The sequence below is a fragment of the Tachypleus tridentatus genome, chromosome 10, assembly GCF_004210375.1.
Source record: "Tachypleus tridentatus isolate NWPU-2018 chromosome 10, ASM421037v1, whole genome shotgun sequence".
NCBI classification, from domain to species: Eukaryota; Metazoa; Arthropoda; class Merostomata; order Xiphosura; family Limulidae; genus Tachypleus; species Tachypleus tridentatus.
The window spans coordinates 58,919,663-58,946,207 of record NC_134834.1 but is presented as its reverse complement, the minus strand read 5'-3'; the positions used below and the strand labels follow the sequence as shown (position 1 = coordinate 58,946,207).

Below are 26,545 nucleotides of genomic sequence, written 5' to 3'. Positions count from 1 at the left end.
ACAAATAAGATGAAATGATCAAATATAATATGGCGATAAAAACAAACAAACAAATCAACACAATTATCAATATTGAACTCTAATACATCAATGATAGACGTTTTTCGAAATGTTCGATTAAGCTCATCTGTAAAGTATACGGAACCAGATTAGATTTTCATTTAAGGACATTACGCATAAGGCGATGGTGCAGTTAAGTAGTAATAAACACAGGTGAACAAACCGACTTCTTCACCACACGGAAAAGAACCATTAATTCCAGCTATAAAAAGGATTACGTTATACGACCTTTGTATTGTCTTGTACTGACATTGGTTTCAGCTTAACGAATGATTACATCTCCTGCTAAACTTATTGATATGTTCGTTGACTAGTAAGGGAATACCTCGATGCTCACTGCACTTGAAACTTAGTTTTCTCAGAGAATATTAAGGTTTTGATTTGAATTATATAGAGGTAAGAGGTTGTTGCTCTTGGTTGTTTCAGTTATCATACTCCAAATTTAAGTGCAATTTCAGTTACTGTAAACATGAAGACCACCTCTGCCAAATGTTTATGTTCAAGCGCAAGCTGAATCAGTCATCATTTGTATTTTATACTATCTGAGAGATCTCAGATGAAATGCCCTTTTTACACAAAATCAACTCAAGGGATGATTGAAATTATTTTACCAAAAATGTTTTATCTTGCTATACTCAAAATGTCACGATTTCCAATTATACTTTACTCTTTTGTGCAGAGTATTTGTACATAGAATCCCCAGTATGAAAATCAAAACTTGTTTATATCTGACTTTTGGAGATGTGGTTAGTAACTAGTTCAGCATTGTAGTTAGTTAATTTGTTTGGTTTGTTTTGAATTTCGTGCAAAGCTACACAAGGGCTATCTACGCTAGCCGTCCCTAATTTAGCAGTGTAAAACTAGAGGGAAAGCAGCTAGTCACCATCACCCACCGCCAACTTTTAGGCTACTCTTTTACCAACGAATAGTGGGATTTCCCGAAACATTATAACGCCCCCACGGCTGAAAGGACGAGCATGTTTAGTGTGACGGATATGTCAGTTTGTAATTCTCATTTTCTTGCTGGTTCAAGTGTATTTTTTACATTAAATATTTAAAGTAGTATTAGATATGAGGCTACACGTGTGAGTTGTTTAACATTTACATTTCAAATAAATTGTTTTAGAACTGATGTGAAATAAATCTATATTTACTTTTGAATAGTTTTTCAAAAATTGTGAACGTAAATACTATTTATCGTTTATTAAGTTGCTATATATCAATTAGACTTATGCAGGTTTGGGTTTAAAATAAAATACTTTTATTCGTTTTTTAAGCATAAAGCTATATAATAAGGCGAGTTGTTTCTGAAATAAATAATACCAGGGTTTTGCTGTCAAAGAAACATGCAGTGTGTTGATTGGTTGACTACGATGTCGCGAACTGCTAAAGCATACCATTCTCCAATACCAAGAAAGTCAGTTCCCGGATATCATGTCAACACGAGCTTGACTTAACCTCATGCAATTATTGTTAGAAAAGGTGTGCTGTGGAAACATTTCCATACTTTTTCTTGAATTCTAGTTTGTGGTGAAGAATCTCTATCATATAAATATACATATGAATAAGAGGCGTCTCATTAAATAATTCAGATGACATAGGCGTTGAGCATAAGTTCTCGGAATCAAGTGTCATTTAACAAAGAGAATTAACTACCTGATATATAATATATTTCATATAATGACCGGGATGTGTAGTTAGAGTATGTTATAGAAGTATGACATTTCACGTCTGCGCTATCCTTAATATGCTATATAAATGTGAATAACTAAAAAAATATTGTGGTTTGTTTCAAAGAACGTTTCCAATTCTGTTGGGGCTCGGCATGGTTAAGGCACTCGACTGGTAATCTGAGGGTGGCGGGTTCGAATCCCCATCACACCAAATATGCTGGCCTTTGCGGCCGTTGTGATGTTATATTGTATTGGTCAATCCCATTATTCGTTGGTAAAATAATAGACCAAGAGTTGGTGGTGGATGGTGATGACTAGCTGCCTTCTCTCTAGTCTTACACTGCTAACTTTGGGAAAACTAACGTAGATAGCCCTCGTGTATCCTTGCGCGAAATTCAAAAACAAACAAACAAAACCTTTTAAATCTTGAAATATTTTACTATTATATCTTTCCTCTTGTAGAATATTTTATTGCACAGGCTAGTATACCAATAAAGATGGTGCTGTCAAATAAATTCATTATTTACGTATTCGTAGAAAGGGCACTTACCTCGCAATTTGAGGGTCGTTGGCTCGAATCTCCATCCCACTAAATATGATTGCCCTCGTATAGCTTTGTGTGAAATTCGAAACAAACCGAACCACTTCTATTACCAGTGGTTGGCCTACTGATTCTACTAAAACTCTAAGACCGAATTTTACCTCAACAAGTGGATTAACCGTGGAATTTACGTAAAATAATCCAAATATAGTCATAACGAACTGGTAACAAACTTCATTGTGGTATTTTTTTCTACTACCGTCAATAATCGTTACAGGTAGCGACAGTGTTAGTTTTATTGAAAATTCTCAGAGAAGTGAGTTTGTTGTTTCCATTATCTTTACATTTATTTTTAAAAGCTTAAAATTATCCACTTCTGACTCCACGTCCATGCAAGTGGTAAAAACATTGTCCATTTATCACTGCACGTTTATGAAGGTAATAAAAGAAGAAATGGATGACAGGATGATATTCTAAAGGTACAGCAAAGTCAAATTTAAAGACATTGTTTATTTGTTTGAAATTAAGCACAATGCTATACAATGGGCTATCTGTGTTATGCTCACCATGGGTATATAAATCCGTAGATATATCACCGTGCTGTTCATTTTTCTTACTTGTTTTACATAATATTTCTACATGCAGATATACAAAATGTTTTACCTTGTTGTCATTAAATTCACACGCCAGAAAACATGGCACAAAAAGTTGTATTGGAGTTTCGCTTAGAAGACTGTCATGACTTCAAATTAGCTCAAAACTAGCTTTTATTCTTAGATGAAGATCATTTATTGTTACCAAATTGTGAGTAGAGATCTGCGGAATTTTTCTAACAATTAGTGATTACTGCAATAATCTCTCAATTAATTTAAGTGATTGTAGTTAATTTGATATCTGTGAAATATAAACATATTAACCTTAGTTACTTAGCAAACATTTCTACTATTTGAGGGATGCTTGTTTGTTTGTTTCAAAAATTTCGACCAATGCTACACGAGGGCTATTTACGTACAGCCTTCACGAAGTATGAATTTATAGTTTAAAAGGAAAGCAGGTAGGCAACAGCACCAATCATCATCAACTTTGGAGATACTCTTATTTGAAATGAATAATGTTTTTTAACTCTCACTCTTGTAAGTTCTCAGGCTTCAAGGTGCGAAGTGCGAAGCGCGTTTTTTAAAGAGATTATGTTGCGAACCATGAACAATGTTATCTATAGTTCGCGCATTCTAACCAGTGGACCATACCCGGCCTATTTTAGGGAGAAACATCACTGATCGGCAATGAGGGAAAATTCAAGAATATGTATCGTATCCAAACAAAGGGTGGGGGTAGCCTAGTAGTTACAATGTTGAATCGTGGAACGAAGTGTGTAAGATTCGAGACGTGTTGTTGCCGCCTAACAGATTCCTTACTTTCAATGTACGCGCACTTAAAATAAGACAATCAGTCGAGTTATTCGTTTTTAGTAGCTGGAGAAAGACCTTGTTACGTCGGATCTTATAAGATGGTTGATTTCAATTTGTTTTCAAAATTAGGGACAGTTACACTCGAATCTTATAGGCATCTGACGTGGGTATTTATCCTACGTACACATAAAATGCCATTCAGGTTGAAAATCCCAATTCCTTCAAATAAATTATAAAAAGGTTTAAGAACAATTGCATAAAGGCATTGAAAAACATACTAAAAAGTATCATATTAGGATTTGCATTATAAATGGCTACAGAAAAAATTAATTACTTCATTTTACCCAAATTACCAGAAATATGGTGAAAGTAAAAATAAAGATGGGTTTAAAATTATTAAAAATTATTATTAAAAGTGCGATTTAATCATTTCTGATGAGGATTATTTATATATACAAAAACCATCTCATGTACTTAAAAAAGTAAAAATAGCTGTAATTATTCACTGAGTTAGATAATGAAATTTAAAGGATAAGGTATATAACGAAAATTATGTACTAAAATTTTAGAATGCTAATAAAGACAAAAAAATATATTTTATTAGTAGTATTCTATTGTCCGTATCTGTTTTGTAAACAAACCATGGTCATTGGAATTGTATATATATTTTTAACTGTCATTTTAGTTTCATTTCGAGATTATTGATAAATTTCAACCATTATTAAAGAAAATATATTTGTTTTACTACATAAATTAAAACTTAAACTCCTTTTATAAGATGTTAGAAAATTATGCAAATAAAAACAAACAAAAAGGATACAGAAAAATCACGTGGGTTTAATTAGTGGTCTATGATGAAGTTATGTTTGTGCAAGTTAAGTATGCAGTATTAGTTTAATGTTTTCAACACACAACTATAATTTTAGTAATATAAAATATGCGATACCTACAAATCTGTGACGTTTTGATAGTTTTGATTTATTTCGCATGTAATTTATTAAATCTGTAAATGTTATATCCTATTATAAACTATTACGTTTGTTACATATCGAAACCTGTGAAATGTGTATTCTCCAATAAAAATTGTTTAAATTTAGTTTACTTATATCAATCTCAACTCTCTGATATTGTTTTCAGGTACGGTTTGGCCAAGTGGTTGGGGCGCTCGACTCACAATCTGAGGGTCGCGGGTTCGAATGCCCGTCACATCAAACATGCTCGCCCTTTCAGCCATGGAGGCGTTATAATGTGACGGTCGATTCCACTATTCATTAGTAAAAGAGTAGCCCCAGAGTTGGCTGTGGGTAATGATAACTAGCTGCCTTTCCTTTCTAGTCTTATACTGCTAGATTAGGCCCGGCTAGCGCAGATAGCCCTTATGTAGCTTTGCGCGAAATTCAAAAGCAAACAAACAAGCAGTTGTTTTCACTATGACATATATATTTATAATCTGAATTTTCTTTGTGTTTAGTTGGTGTGAATCACAATTAAGAAATGTTTGTATAATAGCTATTGCTTAATTTTTTTTTTGCTTGTTGTGGTTTCTTATTAGATTACTGCTTGAGACATGCAGGTTTATCTTTTTCTTTGTGGTGGGTACAAAGCAACATAATGGGCTATTTGTGCTTTTTCCGTCTAGAGCTATCGAACTTCATACCTTGAGGCAGTAAGTCCTCAGGCTTACTGTTGATATATAAGGTTACATTTAGATAGTAAAATGAGATTTTAACTTTAGCGGATATAATTCTTCAAATATAAAGCTCCTATGAGAAAAGTTAGTCATTTAATGGTTTTGTGGTTTTCGAATAGACTGTTGCTAGTTTTTCAAAGTATGGTTTTATTTTTATTCGCTAGTTTGTTTCAGTAGAGCTTTTAAAATATAATTAAGTGCAAAAGTGAATGATTCTTATAACGTCCATTTTTAATTTTCAGTTGTGTAATTATTATGTAAAGCTTTAAATAAGGTTAGGTTTTAAAAAAATAATAATAGTATAATCTTTAAATTCTATATAGTGCATGCACAAACCTTATAAGAAAGATACTTGAATCCTGGAGACCGAATATTAGCAATCCACGTTCTTACTTAGGAAATGAGATTTCAAATACTTAAAACGATTTTAACAAGTAAAATACACGTGTAAGTTACAAACTAGAATTATTATCTTTAAATAAGACGGCAGTTGTTTGGTGTGCTGGTATATAAATTGATTTTTTTAATATGTTGTATGTTTGTTTGTAAATAAGTACAAAGCTACACAATGAGATATCTGTGCTCTGTCCACCACGGGTATTGAAATCTGATTTCTAGCGTTGTTCTCAGACATACCGCTGTGCCACTGAGGGCACGTGTCATATACTTATAACGTAAAATGCATTAAAGTAAAAAGTATAACGAAACTTAGAAACAATAAACATAGAAAAACTGCACGACTTATAGTTATAAAAACGTAAAGATATACGCGGGTTAAATGCATAATAAAAGTAAATCTGCATATTATTACGGTAGGCATGGCATGATCATAAAATGTCATAAATCACCTCTATTTGTATATGAAATATATATACTTTGTTTTTTGGAGGAAAAGCAGCTAGTCAACACCAACCATCGAGTAGTGGGATTGATCGTTAAATTATAACGTCCACCCTCTTCCGTGAAATGACAAGCATATTTTATGATGAGATTCGAACTGCTGACCCACAGATTGCACGTTTAGTGTCTTAACCTTGAAATTATACCCGGCCTTACCTAATAATGAGTATAGCCAATTATTTTCTGATGAAATCAAACTGCTTACATGAATCACAATTAAAAATATATACCTTGTAGTAAACGTAACTAAATAATATAATCGGCTCGGTATACTCGCTACATGATATTCTCGTCCATAAACCTATTAATCACAGTATTTGTGCTTTATTGTATATAAATGATTTAAAAACTATAACATTGTACATTTTCAGATTCTTTTATGACGCTAAAGCACAACTGTAGAATGTTCTAAGCTATGACCATAATACTCGATTTTTACAATGGATCAATTAATGTCGATGCTCGTAAGGCTAGTCAAGGTTATGATACAAATGTTTAGTTATTACTTTCAACTGTGAATCAAGGAAACTAGGAACTAAAACAAAAATAAATTAAGTTCTTTCAAAGAAATAAAGTTTCACTAAACATTTCACATATCAACTAGGAAAATGTGTGTGTGTGTTTTCTTATAGCAAAGCCACTTCGGGCTATTTGTTGAGTCCACCACAACTAGGAAAAGAAAGTTTCGCAGAAAAACAAACGCTAATACGTACCAAGAAGGTTCTAGTAAATGTCTACAAATCTAATTAAAGAAGAAAGACTAACTAAACTTCTGTAGTTGCTTGTCGATTAATTAAATAACTTAAACAATGTATAGAAAAAAACCGTCGTGTTCTAAACGCTTAACAAAGAAAAACATCGACAATTTTTTCACGACTGAAAAAAAGCGACAACAAATCTATGGTATTTTTATCCTACTTAGTCGAATATAGTGTGATAGAATGTTGAAAAAATAAGAACAATATTTTACAATACATTGAACTTTCATAATATTTTACTTTTATTTGTGACAACTTTGATAGCATTTTACAATGAATTAGTCTCAACTGTATTTTATAATAAACCGATCTTGGTAATACTTACAATAAACTTAATAGCATAATCCAATAAATCTATCTTAAGATCATTATACAATGGTCAAATTTTGACAAAATTCTACAGTATATCTATCTTGCTAATGTTGTACATAATCTGCAATGATTTTGAGAATATTGTATATATTTGTTTTTGCAAAATTTTGTAATAAATTAATTTTGACGTTATGATATATCAGTTTGTAAAGTATTTCATAATTTGTAGGTATTGGTGTTCATAGTACACTTGCAGTGAAAAAAAAGTAGATAAACCAAATAGGAGTTGAAGTATAAAACCGTTATCTCGAGAATATGTCGATGTGTTACCATAAGAACACAAGTTGTCATAAATGTTGAACGTTATTTTAAGCTGTTAAGTACAGTATATATTTGTTTGTGTTGCGATCAAGAAGATAATACACTACAGTTTAAGCTTTTAAAGGAAATAGTTTTATGTTACGTGAAGATGAGTTACACGTTGGTCATATATAATACATACTGCACTCTTATGGTATACGTAGTTATCAATAGATGGCAGTAACACTAGTTATGATCAACATTAGAAAATACAACCGAAACATGGTAGTCAATCAGCCATGAAAATCAATTTGCACGATTGTAGGTTGCCGTGAATGCTAATGTTGGTATTGTGACAAACTATAATTCAACAGATATAACTGTGTGAAAGTGTATATAAATGTATATATGAACTCATGTAATGTGCGCAATATCCCGTCACTTAAAATTGAAAAAATCTAGACGTTTATCAAAAGTTTAAGGTTCATTTCCCTTTATTATAGTAAGTAAGCTCCTTTAACAATAACTTCTCGGCGTTGTTTTTATTTCTTTAATGGACGAAATAGATTATCAAATTGATTTCAAATGAGAAATCTTTATGTTAAACTTTTGTTTACGAAATGTTTTGGACTTTTTAGTAAGATATATAATGCAGTTATCAAGTCATATACACACACACGTTAAAACTGTTGAAACATAGGGACATACAGAAGAGTTGATGGTGGGTGGTGATGACCAGCTGCCTTCCCTCTTGTATTTCACTGCTAAATAAGGGAAAATTAACACAGATTGCTCTCGTGTAGCTTTATGCAAAATTCAAATCAAAACAAATCAGACAACAAGGACGAAGTACTCAATGAAAATGTAAGAATAGTTTTGTATTCAAGTATGTAAAAGTGCTCCGAAATGAAATAAAGATATTACTTGGGTGAGAAAAATCCTAGAAGTGTTGAAGTACCCGTTTATATCAAACGAGCTTTTCTCGAAAATTTCCGAAAACAGATGGATTGGCAAAAAAAAGGTTTCAATGAGCGAGCCTGTCAAAATGATTTTACAGGGTAATTAAATTCTATTTTTCTAGATATAATCTCCAAACAAAAGTTCTAAATTGGTTAATTTCTGTATTGTGACTATGCTTATTCTTAGTCGCGTGAACTTAAAATACTTAATCGACTTTGGAATAAATCAAAATTATTGAGATAAACAACTTTAAATGTAAAGAAAAAAATATATGTTAAAAGAATAAAGTTCGATGTAACTCTAATATTTGACATACTTCTATAAACTTATAAAATTGAGTGCTTCCCGTGAGTAAACAGTAAGGTTATAACGTTATCAGACCAATAAATTCTAAATTTAGGTTATCCATGAGAGCATAAAGATTTATACTAAATTAATCCAGACACTTTCCAATAACTCTAAAACTATAGAATCACAAACGTTCTTTCCTTCTTCGTGCCGTCATATCAAACGTGTTCTTCCTTTCAGCTGTGGAGGCGTTATAATGTTTTGATCAATCCCACTGTTCTTTGGAAAAAGAGTAGCCCAAGAGTTGGAGGTGGTCGTGATGACTAGCTGCCTTCCCTCTAGTCTTACACTGTTAAATTAGGAACGGCTAACGCAGATAACCCTCGAGTAGCTTTGCGTGAAATTCAAAACAAGCTAAACCAGTCTTTCACCGTGCAAGCGAACAACTGTGTAGCAAAATCTAAATTTTAAGTTGACACGTGATGGTTGTGGCAAACAACATTAAGTTTCAATTTCTGCTCAGCGAGAGATCTAACAACAACGTAACATAGTATGATTTAAAAATATATAAATACACTTAAAAACTAACTGTCCGCATGACTGGAATATCTCTAAGTACAACTGCCCTTTCACCTCTGTACATGTTTTACATGGATGTTGCTCTTACTATTTACAGCTGTATATTCGTATTTAAGTATGTTAATTGTTTGCTATAACTGTTCTTGCCAATAATCATCGTGATCTCTTTGTCTAGAAAGCTGAGCAAAATTAGACGACCAAAGTGAACTGTTGAGAAAATTTAATATACATGGGATGAGATGTATAACAGATACAATTAGAATATGATTTTGTTCTGTAAGAGACGGTTAAAAAAATATACACCAAAAATATAAAAACAAAGTAATAAACTACCAAGATAAGCGTTTTATGGAAAACGGAAGACAATAAAAATAAGAGAACTGCGTGCTTTAAACATTCACTGATGATGTCAGAAAGCAGAAAAAATAGATTGAAAAGGGTTCGTGTATAAAAGAAACTGCTTGTTGCTGTTTTTCAATTTCGCACAAAGCTTACACGAGCGCTATCTGCGCTAAACGCCCATAATTTAGCAGTGTAAGACAAGAGGGCTACCTTTTTACTAACGAATAGTGCAATTGATCGGCTTTATAACGCCCGCACGGCTGAAAGGGCGAGCATGTTTGGTGCGATGGGAATTTGAACCCACGACCCTTAGATTACGAGTCAAGCGCCCTAATCAGCGAGAAACTGCTAGTGACGTCACAGCCAAGTGATTTACCACATTTTCTTTCTTTAAGTTTTACGATGCCGTAGTCATTGTATTTGTCTGTAAAATATCTTAAAATTATGTCATATTAACAACATTTTTGACTTGAATAAAAGCCAAGAGTTATATCAATATAGAATTAAATTTTCCTCAACACTAAAAAAATAGATTTTCAACCATATTTATACTCACATTTTAAAATATCAGTTGGTTAATTTTTAAATAAGGAATACACAGGGTTAAGGATACTATATTATAACGATTTTAAATATGTAAGTCATTATCAGGCCAATTGATGATAGCAGCTGTTATAAAGTCATGGTGTAATTAACTGCATGTATCAGAACTGCATTTTGACATTATTTTCCTTTCATAATGTAGAGTGACACTAACAGAAATTGATTGCTCTGAGAATTCTCTGTAACAGCCATTTCCAATGCACAAACACTCGGATTATATGGGTTCGTTAAGATTGGGCTTTATAAACTTCATTTAATGGTATTGGGAGAAAATGGAATATTGGTAAACTTGGGGCACAAGGATTGTCTAGAAAGGGAATTGTAGGTGAGCGACGAAAGACGTTCACGTGGTCCAGGCAACATAATCAAGAAGAATAAAATTTCTGTCCCTAAAAGCAACAAAGGTCACATGTAAAGCAACAAAGGCCACATGTATAAAAGCTATACTTCCAAAATGTATCCGTTTAACTATCAAGCACTAGGAAAATGAAATGATATTCTTATTATTCCATACGAAGACATATTAGTCAAGTCGGTGGATGTAGAAGACTTACGGAAAGCCTGCAGAGAGGAATATTGTTCTTTGACCATTACAACCTTACTACGGAGTCTTTGGAAATAGAAGCTACATTGCAAGTCTATTTTAAAGACGCACGTTGAGCAATAGAGTATAACTAGAAGTGGAAACATTGACTGTAACAATGTATTGAGACTCCAAAATCTTTTCTAATATAACCTACTCAACCTCTGTATAATAGATAGCTTTCTAAACGTCTAGGTTTATTAACAATAACAAAAATACCACAATGCAGTATGGAATGAAGTAATTTTCCATTGAAGTGTTGAATATTAAGCTAATGTTTACCAAATATAGATTCAATCGTCATGTTTTACAAAACATGTTTCAGTGAAAGAGCTATAATTATCACAAACGTTTGGACATAATGTTTGGACAGTTACAAACACTGTTCGTGGCTTTCCAATACTGAGAGATCAACCCACTGGCAAAAGAAGTCTGAAGGATAACAAACCCGTTATTCACACATAATAATCTAAACAGCATATTTTTTCAGGTATTTATTTGCTTTCATTAGAGTATACTGCCTCAAACAAAATGTTGTTCTTCTGCCTCAGTGTGTGTCAGCGGTAAATTTACGGTTTGGTTTGTTTTGAATTTCGCGCAAAGCTACACGAGGGCTATCTGCGCTAGCCGTCCCTAATTTAGGACTATACGACAAATAACCAACATTTGGCAAAAACTAGTAACAAAATATGACATTCCAGTTAATACCAAATTTATTCAAAAACCAGGCATAAAACTGAGGTCTATACTATGTAAAAACTACATTGACAAACACCACACCAACATTATTTATAAAATACAATGTGATAACTGCCACAACTTCTATATTGGAGAAACAAGTAGAAAAATGGAAACCAGATTCAAAGAACATAAAAAGTCACCTTCACACGTTTTCGAACACTGCAAGTCAAATAAACACAACATAACCATAGAAAACACTCAAATACTAAATAAAGAAACAAACATAAACAAACGCAAAATTAAAGAAGCCTTACTTATACAACAACTTAAACCCAAAATAAACCAATATAAACGAACGCCTTTATACCTATATTAATATAATAAAATAAATAAAATTATACATTCAAACATCTTACACCGCCCTCTACATTCCGACACTCAGTTACACAACCCCTTCCAAACATGTGGTCAACTTCCGGTCAGTTACCTCTTTCTTTGTGAACCTGACGATGACCGAAGAAGGTTGAAACGTTGTTTGCTCTTCTATGTAAAATATTTTCTCAACCCAAACGAGCCGTTTTTGCATATATATTGGTATTATCTCTGTCGAATACAATTACCTACCGCAGAGAATGAGAAAAATAAGTTTTCAAAATAAGTGAATCCTGTAATAAGCTTTTTAAAAGCTACATTTCAACAATGTCATGTGAATGTCCTCTCATACTTTTTGGTCAACCTTCTTTCATTAATAATTATATTTTCAGACCTAAATAATCTTCTAGCTAAGACTTTTTTTCTCAGGTGACTTTGTTCAAGACTATCTCATTACACCACAAGGTGTTTTGAATAATATTGTCAAGGGTGCTTTTTCTTCTAATTCAAATTCAGATTGTTTTTTTGATTGAGTATAAAGAGAACGTTTAGCAAGATAAAAAAAATACGATTCTATTCTTGAAAAGTGTGTTGGTAACAACAAAAGAAGCAAAGTTTGTAAGAATTGAGTTTTTCTTTTTTTGCAAGGGACAACAGTGTTCTAGCGAAAACTATATAATAATTATTAGCTCTGTAGTCTCGATTTATTCATCTGCGCCAGCGAAAACAATTTTCAGCCCACGCCACGATTATCAAGGTGACTTCAACTGGCGGGAATTGAAAAGCCCTAAAGGCGCGATTTGCCCCTGTATGAGATTCTTCTAAAGCTGTCAAGAGTTCTCAGTGGAAATTTAGCCACATATACACCAATTTTCTATTATCTTGATATTTATTATTGAATTAAATCGTCAGGAAATATTATATGTATTTTATCATTAATGAATAGTTTAAACCTTTTCTATTGAAACCTCTCATCTAGTTATGCTTTTGACTTGGCTAAAGATCTACGATTGTTACATTTAGTTTTCGTTTTAAGTTGACCTTTTTCATTCAAATATTACATATTGCGTTTCTCGAAATAAAATAAATTGTTTGAGTTGTAGCTTAAAGCTTTGAGTCAAAGACGTGTAGTAACTGAAAATGATTATCTACTACATTAAGTTAGACGTAAATTTTAACGATAATTTATTGAGCATTCCATTCTAATTGAGATCTCAAAGTCGTAGAACCGAGTGCCGGGAGTGGATTTGTTGTTACTCTCCTGAGACAGTGAATCCAAAGGTTTGTTGTTCGCAGCCTGTTCCCCTCAAACACACTCCTCATGTTGGGTCTTTGGAAGCGCTATTTTGTGAAGTTCAGATCCCACTATTTAGCCAGATAGGCCTGGCATGATCTAGTGGTTTAGGTACTTTAAATTTCGTAACCGAACATGCTCTCCCCTATTAGTAGTGGGCATTATAATGTATGGTCAATCCCACTATTCATTGGCAAAGAATAGATTAAGAGTTTGTGGTCGGTGATATTGACTAGCTATACTTTTTCTAGACCATAAATTTAAAATCAGGGATGACTAGCACAGACAGCCATCGAGTACCTTTGCGCAAAATGCAAGAAACAAAAATTGGTTCAATAAGAACAGTTCAAGAACAGAATAACCGCTTTCCTTTTTTATAGTTTATGTGTTCAAAATTAATAAGAGGTAAACTGGCAGGTAACCCGTTGCATAACCTTGTTTGTTTCTTTGTTTTTGAATTTCACCCAAAGCTACATGAGGGTTACCTGTTCTAGCCGTCCCTACTTCAGCAGTGTAAGTCTAGACAGAAGGCAGCTAGTCATCACTACCCACCGCCAGCTCTTGGGCTATTCTTTTACCAACGAATAGTGGGATTAACCCTCACATTATAATGCCCCAACGGTTGAAAGAACAAGCATGTTTGGTGCGACGGAGATTCGAACCCACGACTCTCAGATTACGAGACGAGTTCCTTAACCACCTGACCATGCATTACTTTACTCAATGATTCAGAAGCAAATGAAATCTCATACTCGTTGTAACGAAACAACGATTGACTTCATAACTTTCTTTCATAATTTGCTTTCCTTCGGCTACTTATAATTGAATTGTGCTAAAGAGGAAAAAAAAAAAATTCGTTAGTGAAATTAAGGGAATGTATTCAGTGCATACGAGGTTTAGTATATCATTGTTAGATAGTCATAAATCGTAATGCGTGCTTCATATGGAAATCTATTAGGTAAAACTTCCCTCGCTGGTACAGCGGTAAGTCTACAGATTTATAACTATAAAATCAGGGGTTCGATTCCTCTCGGTGGGCTCAGCAGATAGCCCGATCTGGCTTTGCTATAAGAAAGAAACACACACACACACTATTAAGTAAAACAGTAGCATTAAACAATATGGAAAATCAAAGAGAAACTGAAGAAAAGAAAAGCTTATAACTAATATATATATTTATATACTATGAAACATGAACGAGTTCAGAAGGTTAAATTTAGCCATAAACATCTTATTTTCTTTGGTATAATTGTTATGCTTAACATAATTCAAGAAAGAGATTGGTTAATTTATTACTTCCGAGAACTAATCTTTATAATTCAGTCTATATCAGTGCTACCATTGAATACTTTTTCCTCATTTGTTCAGGTTAAGAGAGGGAAGACTTAACCTGGAAATAAAGCAATTAAAGTAGGGAAGAACAATGACTCCGACTGTTGCCAGAAGTTTTTACATTCCTTCACTATGTATGACAAGAAGCTTTCAGGCGTCTTTTAGTCATCTAAAATCATAGAATAGAAAAACTCCTGCAGGTAGCTATTAAGTTTACTGAATCACCTCATTGTTCCCTGCAGACATGTCTTTATGTAAAAGGGTGCTTCTCGGGTATATTGTGGTTTGTGTGTGCACTTTCATCAACCCTGTGAATGTGTGTGTGTGTAAAATTGTTTGAGTCCCTAGGGATCTTGGATAAGGGCAAAAATCTTTGCACACGCATGTTTGACGTATCTTTAAGTACAACAAGGACTTGATGCCTACGGCCGTCTGAGTATCCGCCCGAAGGGCTAGTGGAATGTGAGATCGTACATTCTAACTGGTCCCGACAGGCTGGCATACTGCGACCTGTTACACTAGGTGCTTCACTACCTGAGCCAGGGCGGTTCCTCGAAGCCCGTTACAGAGACAGACTTAACAGCAACAGCTGGCAAGTGGCTAGTCACTTGCAATCTGTAGTACCAGACGCAGGTCAAGCTTTTCCCATTGAGTTATTCCACTTTGGCCATTCCTCAAACGTGTGACTTCAAAATTCGATAGAAACAACTTCGAGAGATAATGATTTAAAGATACTCTATTTACACTGACTGAAACTGTGATCGTTTGTGACGTGCGAGAAGTTGTTGTTTGTATCCAGATGATAAATCTTTTAGTTTCTATCAAACTTGATTGTTTAGAATAGATTAAGTTGGTTAAAGAAGGCAGATAATTTGGTCGACAGAAAATTAAAATCTACTGTGGTCGTTGATGTTCATGAAATTATGGTAAGTTCTGAGCTTTTGTTCTTGTTTTCATCTTCAGGAAACGGCAAAGATTATTCAAACACTGAGTTTTATCATAGAACATCAAATTAATTCTCAATGGCTTTTTCAACTTTATTGTGATTATTTTATCACATTATTTCATGAAAAGATATTTAAAAGTTAATAAGACACTAGTTTAAAATAAACGTTCCAATGATTTAACGCTCTTACAATGAGCAGAAATATTTTGAGGGTTTAGAAATACACTATTGTTTAGTGTTCAAGCTTAGGTATTAAAAGTAAAACGTTAATTGTTTAAAGAATTATACAGTTGCATTAATAGTAAGATTTGCCAATTAAATGCACTTGATTTTATGTAACAAATATCACTAATAAATATTGCATTGTCGAAATCAGAACAGACTATTTGTTTTAATTTAATACTCTGTGCCACGAAATGTATCTTTTTATCAACAACTCGAGAGGTAGCAGAAACAGGTACTGTTGGTTTTGATTGCCCTCTTTCAAAACCGTTATATAAGTATTGTATGCCTTATTTAAACTCTTCTACTGGTTTTCTTAACTGTAAATGCGTCATATTCAAACCCTTTCTTCAAGTATTGCTGACTTTTAAGTGCGCCACATTGAAATCTTTTCTCTAGATATATATTGTTAAAACTGAGTTCGCCACATATGTTTTTTACAGATTTATGCTGTTGAATTTTAGTGCGCTATATTTAATTTTTTTTACACACATTAGTGTTGACTTTGATTTGTCGTACTCAAAATGTATCTAGCTTATTTCCTTAACAACTCTTAACACCAAACTTTAGATCGAAATTCAATATTAAAACATTTGAATTGATATTTAAAACATATATATATCATTTTGTTATAATACTGTGGATGTGTAACAAAAGTTTACAAGAACAAAGTTGTATCTGTAAAGAAGTAGCTGTAAGAAGGAAGTGACAATTGGTGACTCGTTTTCAGAATAAACCTTCAGGCAGAAACCAATGTCACAAACACAAATAGTGACTGTTGTTCTTTGTGTTTATATTTTTTAAACTTTACTAAAACTTCACTTTACTGGAAAAATATGATCTGCAATCTACTATGTAGCGACTTGTCCCTGTCTCGTTGTATATCCGTAAGGACAAATTTTCAACTTTTTATCTCTGATACTGTTAGTCTTTTAGAAGCTCTAGGACATGCCCCAAGGGGGATTCTAAAGCCCCTTATTTTATTCCTTGTATCAATTTTACGAGTTTGATAGCTAATCAAATTTCCCCTCTTAGTATCCATTTCCTGAACTTGGATCAACAACGAACTTTCAGACTCTGTTAGACAGCTCCAGATGGATTTAAAGACCCCTTACTTTATTCATTGTTTCACTTTTACGGGTTTGATAACTAACCAAGTTTCTCTTCTTATTACTCACCTATTGAACATTGATAAACAAGAACCTTTCAGTCTGTTACACATACTTCAGAGGTATTTTAAAGCCTCTTACTTTATTCATTGTTTCCTTTTTACGAGTTCGACTGCTGTTAAAGTTCCCTCTTCAGTACCCACTTTTGAAATTCTTGTCACCAAAAAAACTTTCAGGGGTTTCTTGGTTATAGTTCCTAAAATTTTAAGACTCCTTATTTTATTAATTTTCTAATCTGTAAGAGTTTGATAAGCTTTTCAATTCCCCCTATTTTTATGCAATTTTTAAAGTTCCCACTTTTGGAACACCGATCGCCATGAAGAGTTGGCTGTGATCCAGCGATTAGCATACTACTCCGTGAATCTGAGCTCATGTTTCACGTTCCACTACTATAAAAACACGCTTAGTACTTTATTAATTTTTTTTAATTATAGTTCTATGTGAATTTCAATATTTCTTTTTCAAGGCGCCTTCGTTCTTAGTATTCATTTTTTGGAAATCTGTTAATTATTTCAGGGAAAAATTACAACATTTCAGAATGAAAGATATTGAGAGCGTAAATATAAAATACTTATACTTATTGGACTTTCTTTTTACAGAAAATTATTACCAATTTTGGATAGCTTTCAAAGGAAACCAAATGAATGCTCCATGTAGCACGTTAGTCTTAATATAAGGAGACATTGTTGACTATCGCACTCAAAATACAGAAAGTGTACAGTGTTAAAACAAGTACATTAAAAATTAATTTAAATTGGGTTACTAGGAACTTTTTTGTTCAAGCATATTGAATAATATTTCGAATTCAGAGCGTTTGAAATACATTATTCGACAGACAATAAGAATAAATATTAGAATTCACAAGTACGTGCTGTAGTCAAGTGAATTTAATCTGGTGGGTTAAGTCTTCTAAGATTCGGGACTCAATTCTGTGCAGTTAACACAGAGAAAGCTCCTATTATGTTGCTTTGCGTTGAACATACAATTTTGTTGTACATATTTAATTAGTTTCAAAACTGGACATGTGTGTGTATGGTTTATATCACATTTATATCACGATACTAACAAGAAATCAACCACTCCCAAAGGCGTGTAATTTTGTGCACTGATAAAACAATGTTTTCGAAATTTAATGTAAACTGAAATTACAAATGTGTAGTATAATTATGTCAAAAGATTTCAAGCTCATAATTTAAAGATAAATATATTTATTTGTTGTTGACTTGTTTCAGATATTCGCGCAAAGCTACTTAAGGGTTACCTGCATTAGCTCTCCTTAATTCATGTTGAATTGATAGACAAAGAAAGCTGGTCAACACATTTCAGCCACAACTCCAAAGTGCAGGGCTGTTTTTGTGGAAACAGGACTCTAACCACAGATCCATAGTATAGATCACTAACCAAGACTTAACGCTCAACACTTCAACACGTATGCGTTTGGAATATATAATACCAGCATGAAAACCTTTACAGTACCAAAAGAAATAATGTATTCAATAAATTATATTTTTCAAATTTATATAATGGGGAAAGAAATTGATCACATACATTTACTTATTGTCATTTGGGATGATCAACTGAATCATGAAGAAAAACTATAGGCCAGTGCAGTAGAACAAAAACTGATGTGATTAACTGGTCGTAATACAATGAACCCTTAATTGATGTAAATTCTGGGCTGTGTTGGAGTGATTGAATGGAGAAATTGATTTGAACTTTTTACTGTTTTTCTGTATTCGTTGGAAAAGACTGACACACATTCTATAAACTGTAAGTTAACGGGCAACAGAGTTGTACACTGTTATCCGTTCAAGTGAAGTTTTTGATGAACATGCTTGACAGTATTTCTTGATTGTTTGAAATTACTGGCTAAAAATAAGCGGAAGTGTTTCCTTCGTATTGTATGTCAGTATCTATGTATATAACCAAAACTCCTGTGCTATCTAATAAATTACATCATAATAAATACATAAAAAATACACACTTTGGTTATTCAAGATTCACACAATTAGAAAAATAACTGTGGTATGTGCAGCATCCATTTCCTTGCCACAGAACATAATTTTAAATAACACGATTTCGCTAGGACTGTACGTGAGGGTTTGATTATTTTTAAATTTAGTACTGAGAAAATAAAATTCTTAGCCGTTTTCTTAGTTTTTACGATGGTACGGAAGTAGAAATCGATAATTATTACAAATGTTGAAAATTTTATTTTATGCCTTTGATATTTAAGTTTCAGGTATTCTTCATGTCAAAGAAGAGAAAATATAACCTTCGTTGTTTCGTTAGTGTACCCGATTTTATCATGACGTCTATAGTGTAAGTTATGCTAACTGCAATTATTTGTAGTGATACATATATTATCAATAATTACAGAATGGTCAGTGCATTATAACATGGGGTAACGTATTTGGTATTAGCTGTTAAGTAAATTTTACGGGTGTTAAAAATGCTGTGTTTATTTGAATATATTTCAAAAACTTAACTCAATTTTGCAGTAACATTAAATATATAAAGTACATGCAATTTTTTTTACGTGTAAATAAATATGATTTGTTTTGCATTTGACGAATCCATTAAAGTATTCATGCATTTTTTAAAGTTAGGTCGATTACTTTATAACCATACCTGTTAACAGTTTTATCAACAAATTAATAAGAATTTAAAATTTTATACAAAAAAGTTGAAATTCAACGTGGGGCTGGTTTGTGACAGAGAAGAGTTTCTAGTAAACAGTAGCTGAGGTTTTTTAAATTTTATTCTCTTATGACGAGGACGTGGGGAGGTGAGGGGCTGAAGGATTTATGTCCAACAGTGAAGATAATTCCACTATTACAAGGGTTTGTATCTTCAAAAAAGTTCAATATAATGTCACTATCGCCTCGCCATGAATATTGTACATCATTCACATACGTGGTTTCTAAATAATATTTTATTCAATAGCCTAATTTTAAACGAATTCGTAATCGCCACGCATAAGACGTAACATAAGTAAAACTGTGGCTAAACCAAATTTATATTTGTCATATTTAACGTAGATTGTATACAGCTTCTAGTTAAACTAGTCATGTAAAGTCCGTTGCATAATTTGGAATATCTTTATTTACTAATAATTAGAATTCCTTAAACTCATTTTACATTAGGTCTTTTGTATGTTCATTACGATTGTTTGTTTGTTTGTTTTGGAATTTCGCACAAAGCTACTCGAGGGCTATCTGTCCCTAATTTAGCAGTGTAAGACTAGAGGGAAGGCAGCTAGTCATCACCACCCACCGCCAACTCTTGGGCTACTCTTTTACCAACGAATAGTGCGATTGACCGCACATTATAACGCCCCCACGGCTGAAAGGGCAAGCATGTTTGGCGCGACGGGGATGCGAACCCGCGACCCTCAGATTACGAGTCGCACGCCTTAACGCGCTTGGCCATGTCGGGCCCACCATTACAAAATGATAAATTATAATGTTTTATCTCTCACCTTGCAACTTAATTATTTTAACAGATTACATTCTGAATACCGCAAGGTGTCAAGAACTTTTCTTGAATTATAATTTAAGTGTTTTTACTTTTTACGATGAACGTTCGCAATTAACCTCTCTAAATACGTAAGGTTATTTTGTTTCATGTTTCTGCACATGACGCTTAGAACTATAATCCTGTGCTTCGCCACAAAACACTGCATTGTAATTTACTTTTTTAATATATGCACGAATTGGCTATATAAAAGTTTAAATAATTTAAATATTAGTTTAAAGGATGTCCCTCTGTGGGTCAGTGGTAAGTTTATAGACTTACCATGATAAAATCCGGTGTTAGATTCTTTGCGGTGGACAGATCACAGATAGGACACTGTAGCATTAAACTAAAACAAAGTCAGTATAAAGAATACAGGGTAATTATCTTATAACTTCGATAACAATACAAATATGAAACGGTTATCAATAACTACATGCAACTGTTTTACCCTTTCCATTATTACTGTTTTATTATTGTGTTGAGTATTAGTGTCATTTTCTATAAAAGTAAAATTTTGGGTTTTGTCATTATCTACGTGAATTACCCAAAATTCTGGAAAGAAGAATAAAACGTTTTTTGTTAATTAACTGATAGCTACATAAACTAGACATTGTCACCACCATACCTCATTTAATATGTTTACTATATTTAAACTCAAATGATAAAAAAACATTAGATGCTCAAATGCCTTAAAAATAGAATGACATTCATTACTCGACGGTGCAGGCTTCTGAAGGCTTGTTTTTATATATCTGTGCTCTGTAATTTGACGCGTTCCAGGCAGCTCTGTTAAGGAAATATCAGTTATCCTACTTTTTTTTTAACTTGAGGAAATCTACACAAATGAAAATAGGTTACACGTGGCTACACTATATTTTTGTTGTTGTAAATTTTGACTTTGGTGAGAAGTATGGCTGCTACTTCTCTTTCTGAGTAAGATATTTTATAACAGTTATTATATACGAAGAAAATTTCTTTCTTACTTTACCTACACAAGGTAAAAACCACTCCTTATATAGTTAGATACTTGCAATGCAAAAATTATTATGAGGCCAAACAAATTATTTACGTAAAATCACGTAAACATATGGTGATTTTGGAGCTCAAATTTATCGTAATCCGTACTTATTAGTTAGTGCAACGTAAAAAGCATTTCATGGGCAAATAAGAGCAAGTTGAGAAAAATTAAATAAATTCGGATTTTCGGTATCTCAGTATTTTATTTGTTCCGAAATACCGAAATCACTATTGCTTATTAAAGTTTTGTTTTTTTTAATTTTGTGCAATAGGCAACGAAATAACATTAGTCACTCGTTTAAAGATAACGAAATACTGGATGTTCGGAAAGTCACTGTGCACTTATATATTTATTAACAGACATGTTTCAATACAGGAGGTAAATATGAATGACAATTATAAACAATGTTGAAAGTGACCCCGTTGGCATCAATACAGGCTTGGATCCTTCTTATTTTGTTTCTAAATACCACTACCAGTTGCTGGCTTGAAATAGACTGAATAAAATATGATTACAAAACTGCACAGTGACTTTTCGAACACCCTGTATAATCGTTGTCATATCTAACAGCGTAAACGAACATGTCAGTGTAATTATTAATATAATGGACACTAATTAGTATTATTATGCGTTTCTTCCGCTGCTTCGCTTTAAGAGAAGTATTTAGAATAAATATTTGCTGATTTGATTGGCCAGGTTTTAATCCTTGATCTTCTTGTTGAAATCTTATTTATTATTCATTCGATTGGATTTTCTCTGACGGGACGGGTTATTGCATATAGAATATATATTAAACTGTAATAATATTAAAACAATAGGATATAAGCCACTCACGAAATAACTATTGCTTATTAAAGCTTTTTTATCTTATGTAATCAAGTAACATTAGTAACACATTTAAAGATAGCGAAATATAATCGTTATGTCTAGTAGCGTATACGAGCACGTAAGGATAATTATAAATTAATATGTACACATAAAATTAGATACCCATTAGTTTTATTCTGCGTTGCTTCTGCTGATTTGGTTGATCAGATTTTGATTCTATTGTCGATTGGATCTCCTCTGACGTGATGGGTTATTGCACATGGAATATACATTAAATTATAATAATACTAAAATAATAGGACATGAGCCACACACGATATAACTATTAAATACGCCTAATAACACCTAGCTAACGGATAATAAAACATGGATACCCTTCTTGAAATATCGAAATGTTTAACTGACTCAAGTAAAGAATGAGAAGGACTAAGTTATTTGGATAACGCTGCAGTTTTCCATTAAGGAGCTTTGAAATGATTTCCAGCCTCTATCAACATGAAAATAATCATATTCAGGGCTTTGATAAGGATAAAAACAGATTAGCAGTCAAAATTTATGGGCTAAAAACTAGTAAGGAATCAGTATCTATTTATATATAAAATTAATTAATAATTAGACCTAGGTAACAACATATGCCACTAACCATAACAGTAACAGAAGTCCGATCGCCACGTAAATAACTTGAAATATATATATTTGAAAAAAATACAGCTATTGAAATTTCCAGTCAATTTCAGGAGACTTAACTACACTACTCAGAAAAATGATAGGATATTGAGATCTTGACATATCGTTTTGTTTTAATTTGAAGAGAAAAAACAAACAAACAGATATTTAATATTAACGATACCTGTTTATTACAAATATTACAGGTAAACAATACCAAGCAAGTCGAAAAATTGATTTACAAATAACACAAAAAGCAAAATTTAAAAAAAATGCCAATATTAAACTCTACAAATACTAAAGAAATTTTACATTTCGTATAATTTGCTGGATGAAGGTAGCTCCTTGACAGTCGTACGAACTACCTACTCTTTCTAACAAGTTTCTTACATACTCAATCGAATGAAAGTTCGGTGACTTAGCAGGCCAATCGCCAAGTTAAAAAAAAAATGCTTTGTGGTGCTGTTGTTGTGAGTACACGAATGCATTTTCGACAGCATCAGCAAAAGTGCAACCAGCGGATAGCTGTCAAGTATTCTCTATCCACCACAGAGGTTTCTACACCTCTACATGTAACTACTACCCAAGAACACAATTGAGCCATCCCCAAAGGCATCATTGTGGGCAGTGTTACAGGCCGAATAGCGATCTCCTTCACGTTTCCATTCCCTTCAAAGTTGATTATCCGAATGCATACAAATCCTGCTCTCATCTGCGAACAAAACAAGGCGCCATTGCTAAAGGGTGTAGGTGACATGTTCCTGGGCAAATGCCAATTAGGTTCTTCGGTGCCTTAAGGTTAGTACAGGGAAACTAACTGTTATCCTGGATCTGATCGCAGTATCATGGAGCCTATTTCTGACCACTGATCAGTGGCTAGCTTAAGCTTCGTTCCTGAGGTCCCTGGCAGTGCTAGTGGTTTCTAAGGGCTGAATTTCGAATCAGATATCGGTCATCTATTGCGCCTTTAGCCCTTCTGTGGTCCTGACATGGGTTTTTGGTGTATTCTTCTGTAGCATAATATCTAACGAGGAACTACAGATATTGACACCTCCATGACCTGTGCCACATCGGCTCTCTTCTAACAGTGTGAAGGATCTACAAATTCCAGTTTCGGTTAATTGGTTTTAACACTTTGAACACTCTTTGCAAAAGTCAATACCAGGAAAAATATACATAAACGCAGCATTATTTCAATATGAGGCATATTTTCCGATCAATTAAATGTAATCTTTTTTTTCACAGAATTTCAGTTTTTTTTTTTTTTCATAAAGACGCCCGGCATGGCCAGGTGGTTAAGGGACTCATATCGTAACCTGAGGATCGTGAGTTAAAATCCCGGTCACACCAAATATGCTCGCCCTTTCAGCATTGGGGGCGTTATAATGTTGCTATCAATCCCCCTATTCGCTGGTTAAAGAGTAGCCCAAGAGTTGGCGGTAGGTGGTGATGTTAACTGCCTTCCTTTTAGTCTTACACAGCAAAATTAGGGACGGCTAGCGCAGATAACCCTTGTGTAGCTTTGCACGAATTTCTAAAACAAACAAACGTTGAAGCAAAGCAGGAAGGCCAAACGATTGATATAAGCCTCACAGTTGATATGTATATTAAAGATGATAAAGATGAGACTAAGAGACTAAAGACGTTAAAAGTGGGCTCTTAACTATTGGAACCTGCCTGTGTGGAGTTCGAAAATAAGTAGACCATTATTTGTAAGTAAACCTATATGGGGAAAGCAGACGTTTATTGGAAGTATGCCTGAGCATGAAAACAGAGAAGATAACTTTAGAAGTATAGGATACAACCGTAACTCGACATAGCGTAAGTGAACTACGCTTGTATAGTTTAGTGATAAAACTAGGAAAAGACAGTTCAGCTTGTCAACAGAAATTAAAAAGTAAGTGAATAGGCCTAAGTGGACGTTTGACAAGAAGAAAAGACCTATATATATATATATATATAGTGTTTAATATATGCCAATAATCCCTATAGTGTAAAATATTGTTATACATAAGTTTAACTTGTTACCAATACATATATATATATTATATTATTCTAAAATAAAATGGAGTGTCAGTTGTTCATATATCATTGAATTTATTTCCAACAAGTCACAGACACTTACTGAAGAAGAGTCCTAAGCCCAAGAAAAACATGCCCATATAAATGTATATATATTGCTGCTACTCTAAAAGGAAGTTTCTTGGCATCTCTCAGGTTGTTTTTTCGAAGACTACAATCGCGGTATTGTACCAGTCAAATGTGTCTTGGTATATATGTACTTTATACTCATAAAATTTCACTTTTATATAGGTATTGTCACAGCTGTAAAGTTTTGTAAAAAGTGTCTTATGCACATATTGTTTTATTAGGAACATTTCTTCTGCGACTAGCCCAAGTCGATAGTAACTTACAAGAATGTAGACATAGCTTTGATTTAACGTTCAGTGAGAAATGGATAAATTTACTGATGAATGTTGTACTATAATAACGATGTACAAATGTAAAACTATTGGACAGGATGTACTAAGTATTAGTGGAACATGTTTTTATGTTTATATTTCAAACAATTTACTCCTGCTTTAGCTTTGAATTCATGATAAATATGAAATATAAATGAATATATACAACAGATTTAAGTTCAATAGCAATGTATTTAAGTTTATATTCCTATGTATTTGTACATATATATATTCATGGGGTACTTTTTTCTGTAATAGTTTTATGAAATATATATTCTTTCATTTCACGTGTTAACTTACTACTTTTACGTAACAATCAAATATACTTCCTAATAATCAAGAGTTACGTGAGGTTTGTTTAAATTTATATATTTTTAGGTTACCAATAATTTAGAAATTTAATGTAGTTATTGTGTAGGATTACACTAATTCTACCTAGGGCTTGCAAATTTATATACCAATTATTCCTTATGTAATAGGCCCGGCATGGCTAGGTAGTTAAAGCACTCGACTCGTAATCTGAGGGTCGCGAGTTTGAATCCCCGTCACACCAAATATGCTCGCCCTCTCAGCCATGTGGTCGTTATGATGTGACGGTCAATTCCACTATTCGTTGGCAAAAGAGTAGCCCAAGAGTTGGCTGTGAATGGTGGTGATTAGCTGCCTTCCCTCTTGTCTTACACTGCTAAGTTAGGGACGGCTAGCACAGATATACCTCGAGTAGCTTTGCACGAAATTCAAAACAAAACAAACCTTAAGTCTTTATTTGGAAATTGGTTTGGAAATTATGACTTTTTGTTCTAGAATGACTACAAATTATCACATGAAAATACAGATCTTTTCGAAATAGCTTAAGTTTCCTAACATTATACATTTTTTTAATATTTATTATTTTATTATGTTGACTTTCCAATAGTGGCTAACAATACAGTAGTTATAATGACGCGGCGCACGCGCACTCATATTACGGTATCCAATAATATAAAACTAACTAACCTTTAGTCTTTACAAAGTGACCTGTCTTGGTTGTATTTTAGT

At 33.2% G+C, this 26,545-nt stretch overlaps 1 protein-coding gene across 2 annotated transcripts in view; it reads left to right on the top strand.

The window, feature by feature from the left end:
* Positions 1–26,545, top strand: part of LOC143229365 (transcription factor AP-2-epsilon-like) — a 164,094-nt gene that overhangs the window by 39,999 nt on the left and 97,550 nt on the right. Inside the window, exon 1 of one of the 2 annotated variants that reach the window (XM_076461598.1) lies at positions 15,206–15,603. The exons of the other annotated variant lie outside the window; for it this stretch is intronic. Within the exon in view, the coding sequence (XP_076317713.1) occupies positions 15,601–15,603 (3 nt within the window). The 5' untranslated portion in view covers positions 15,206–15,600. Of the gene's footprint in view, positions 1–15,205; positions 15,604–26,545 lie in introns of those variants that run through there. 2 annotated transcript variants of the gene reach the window in all.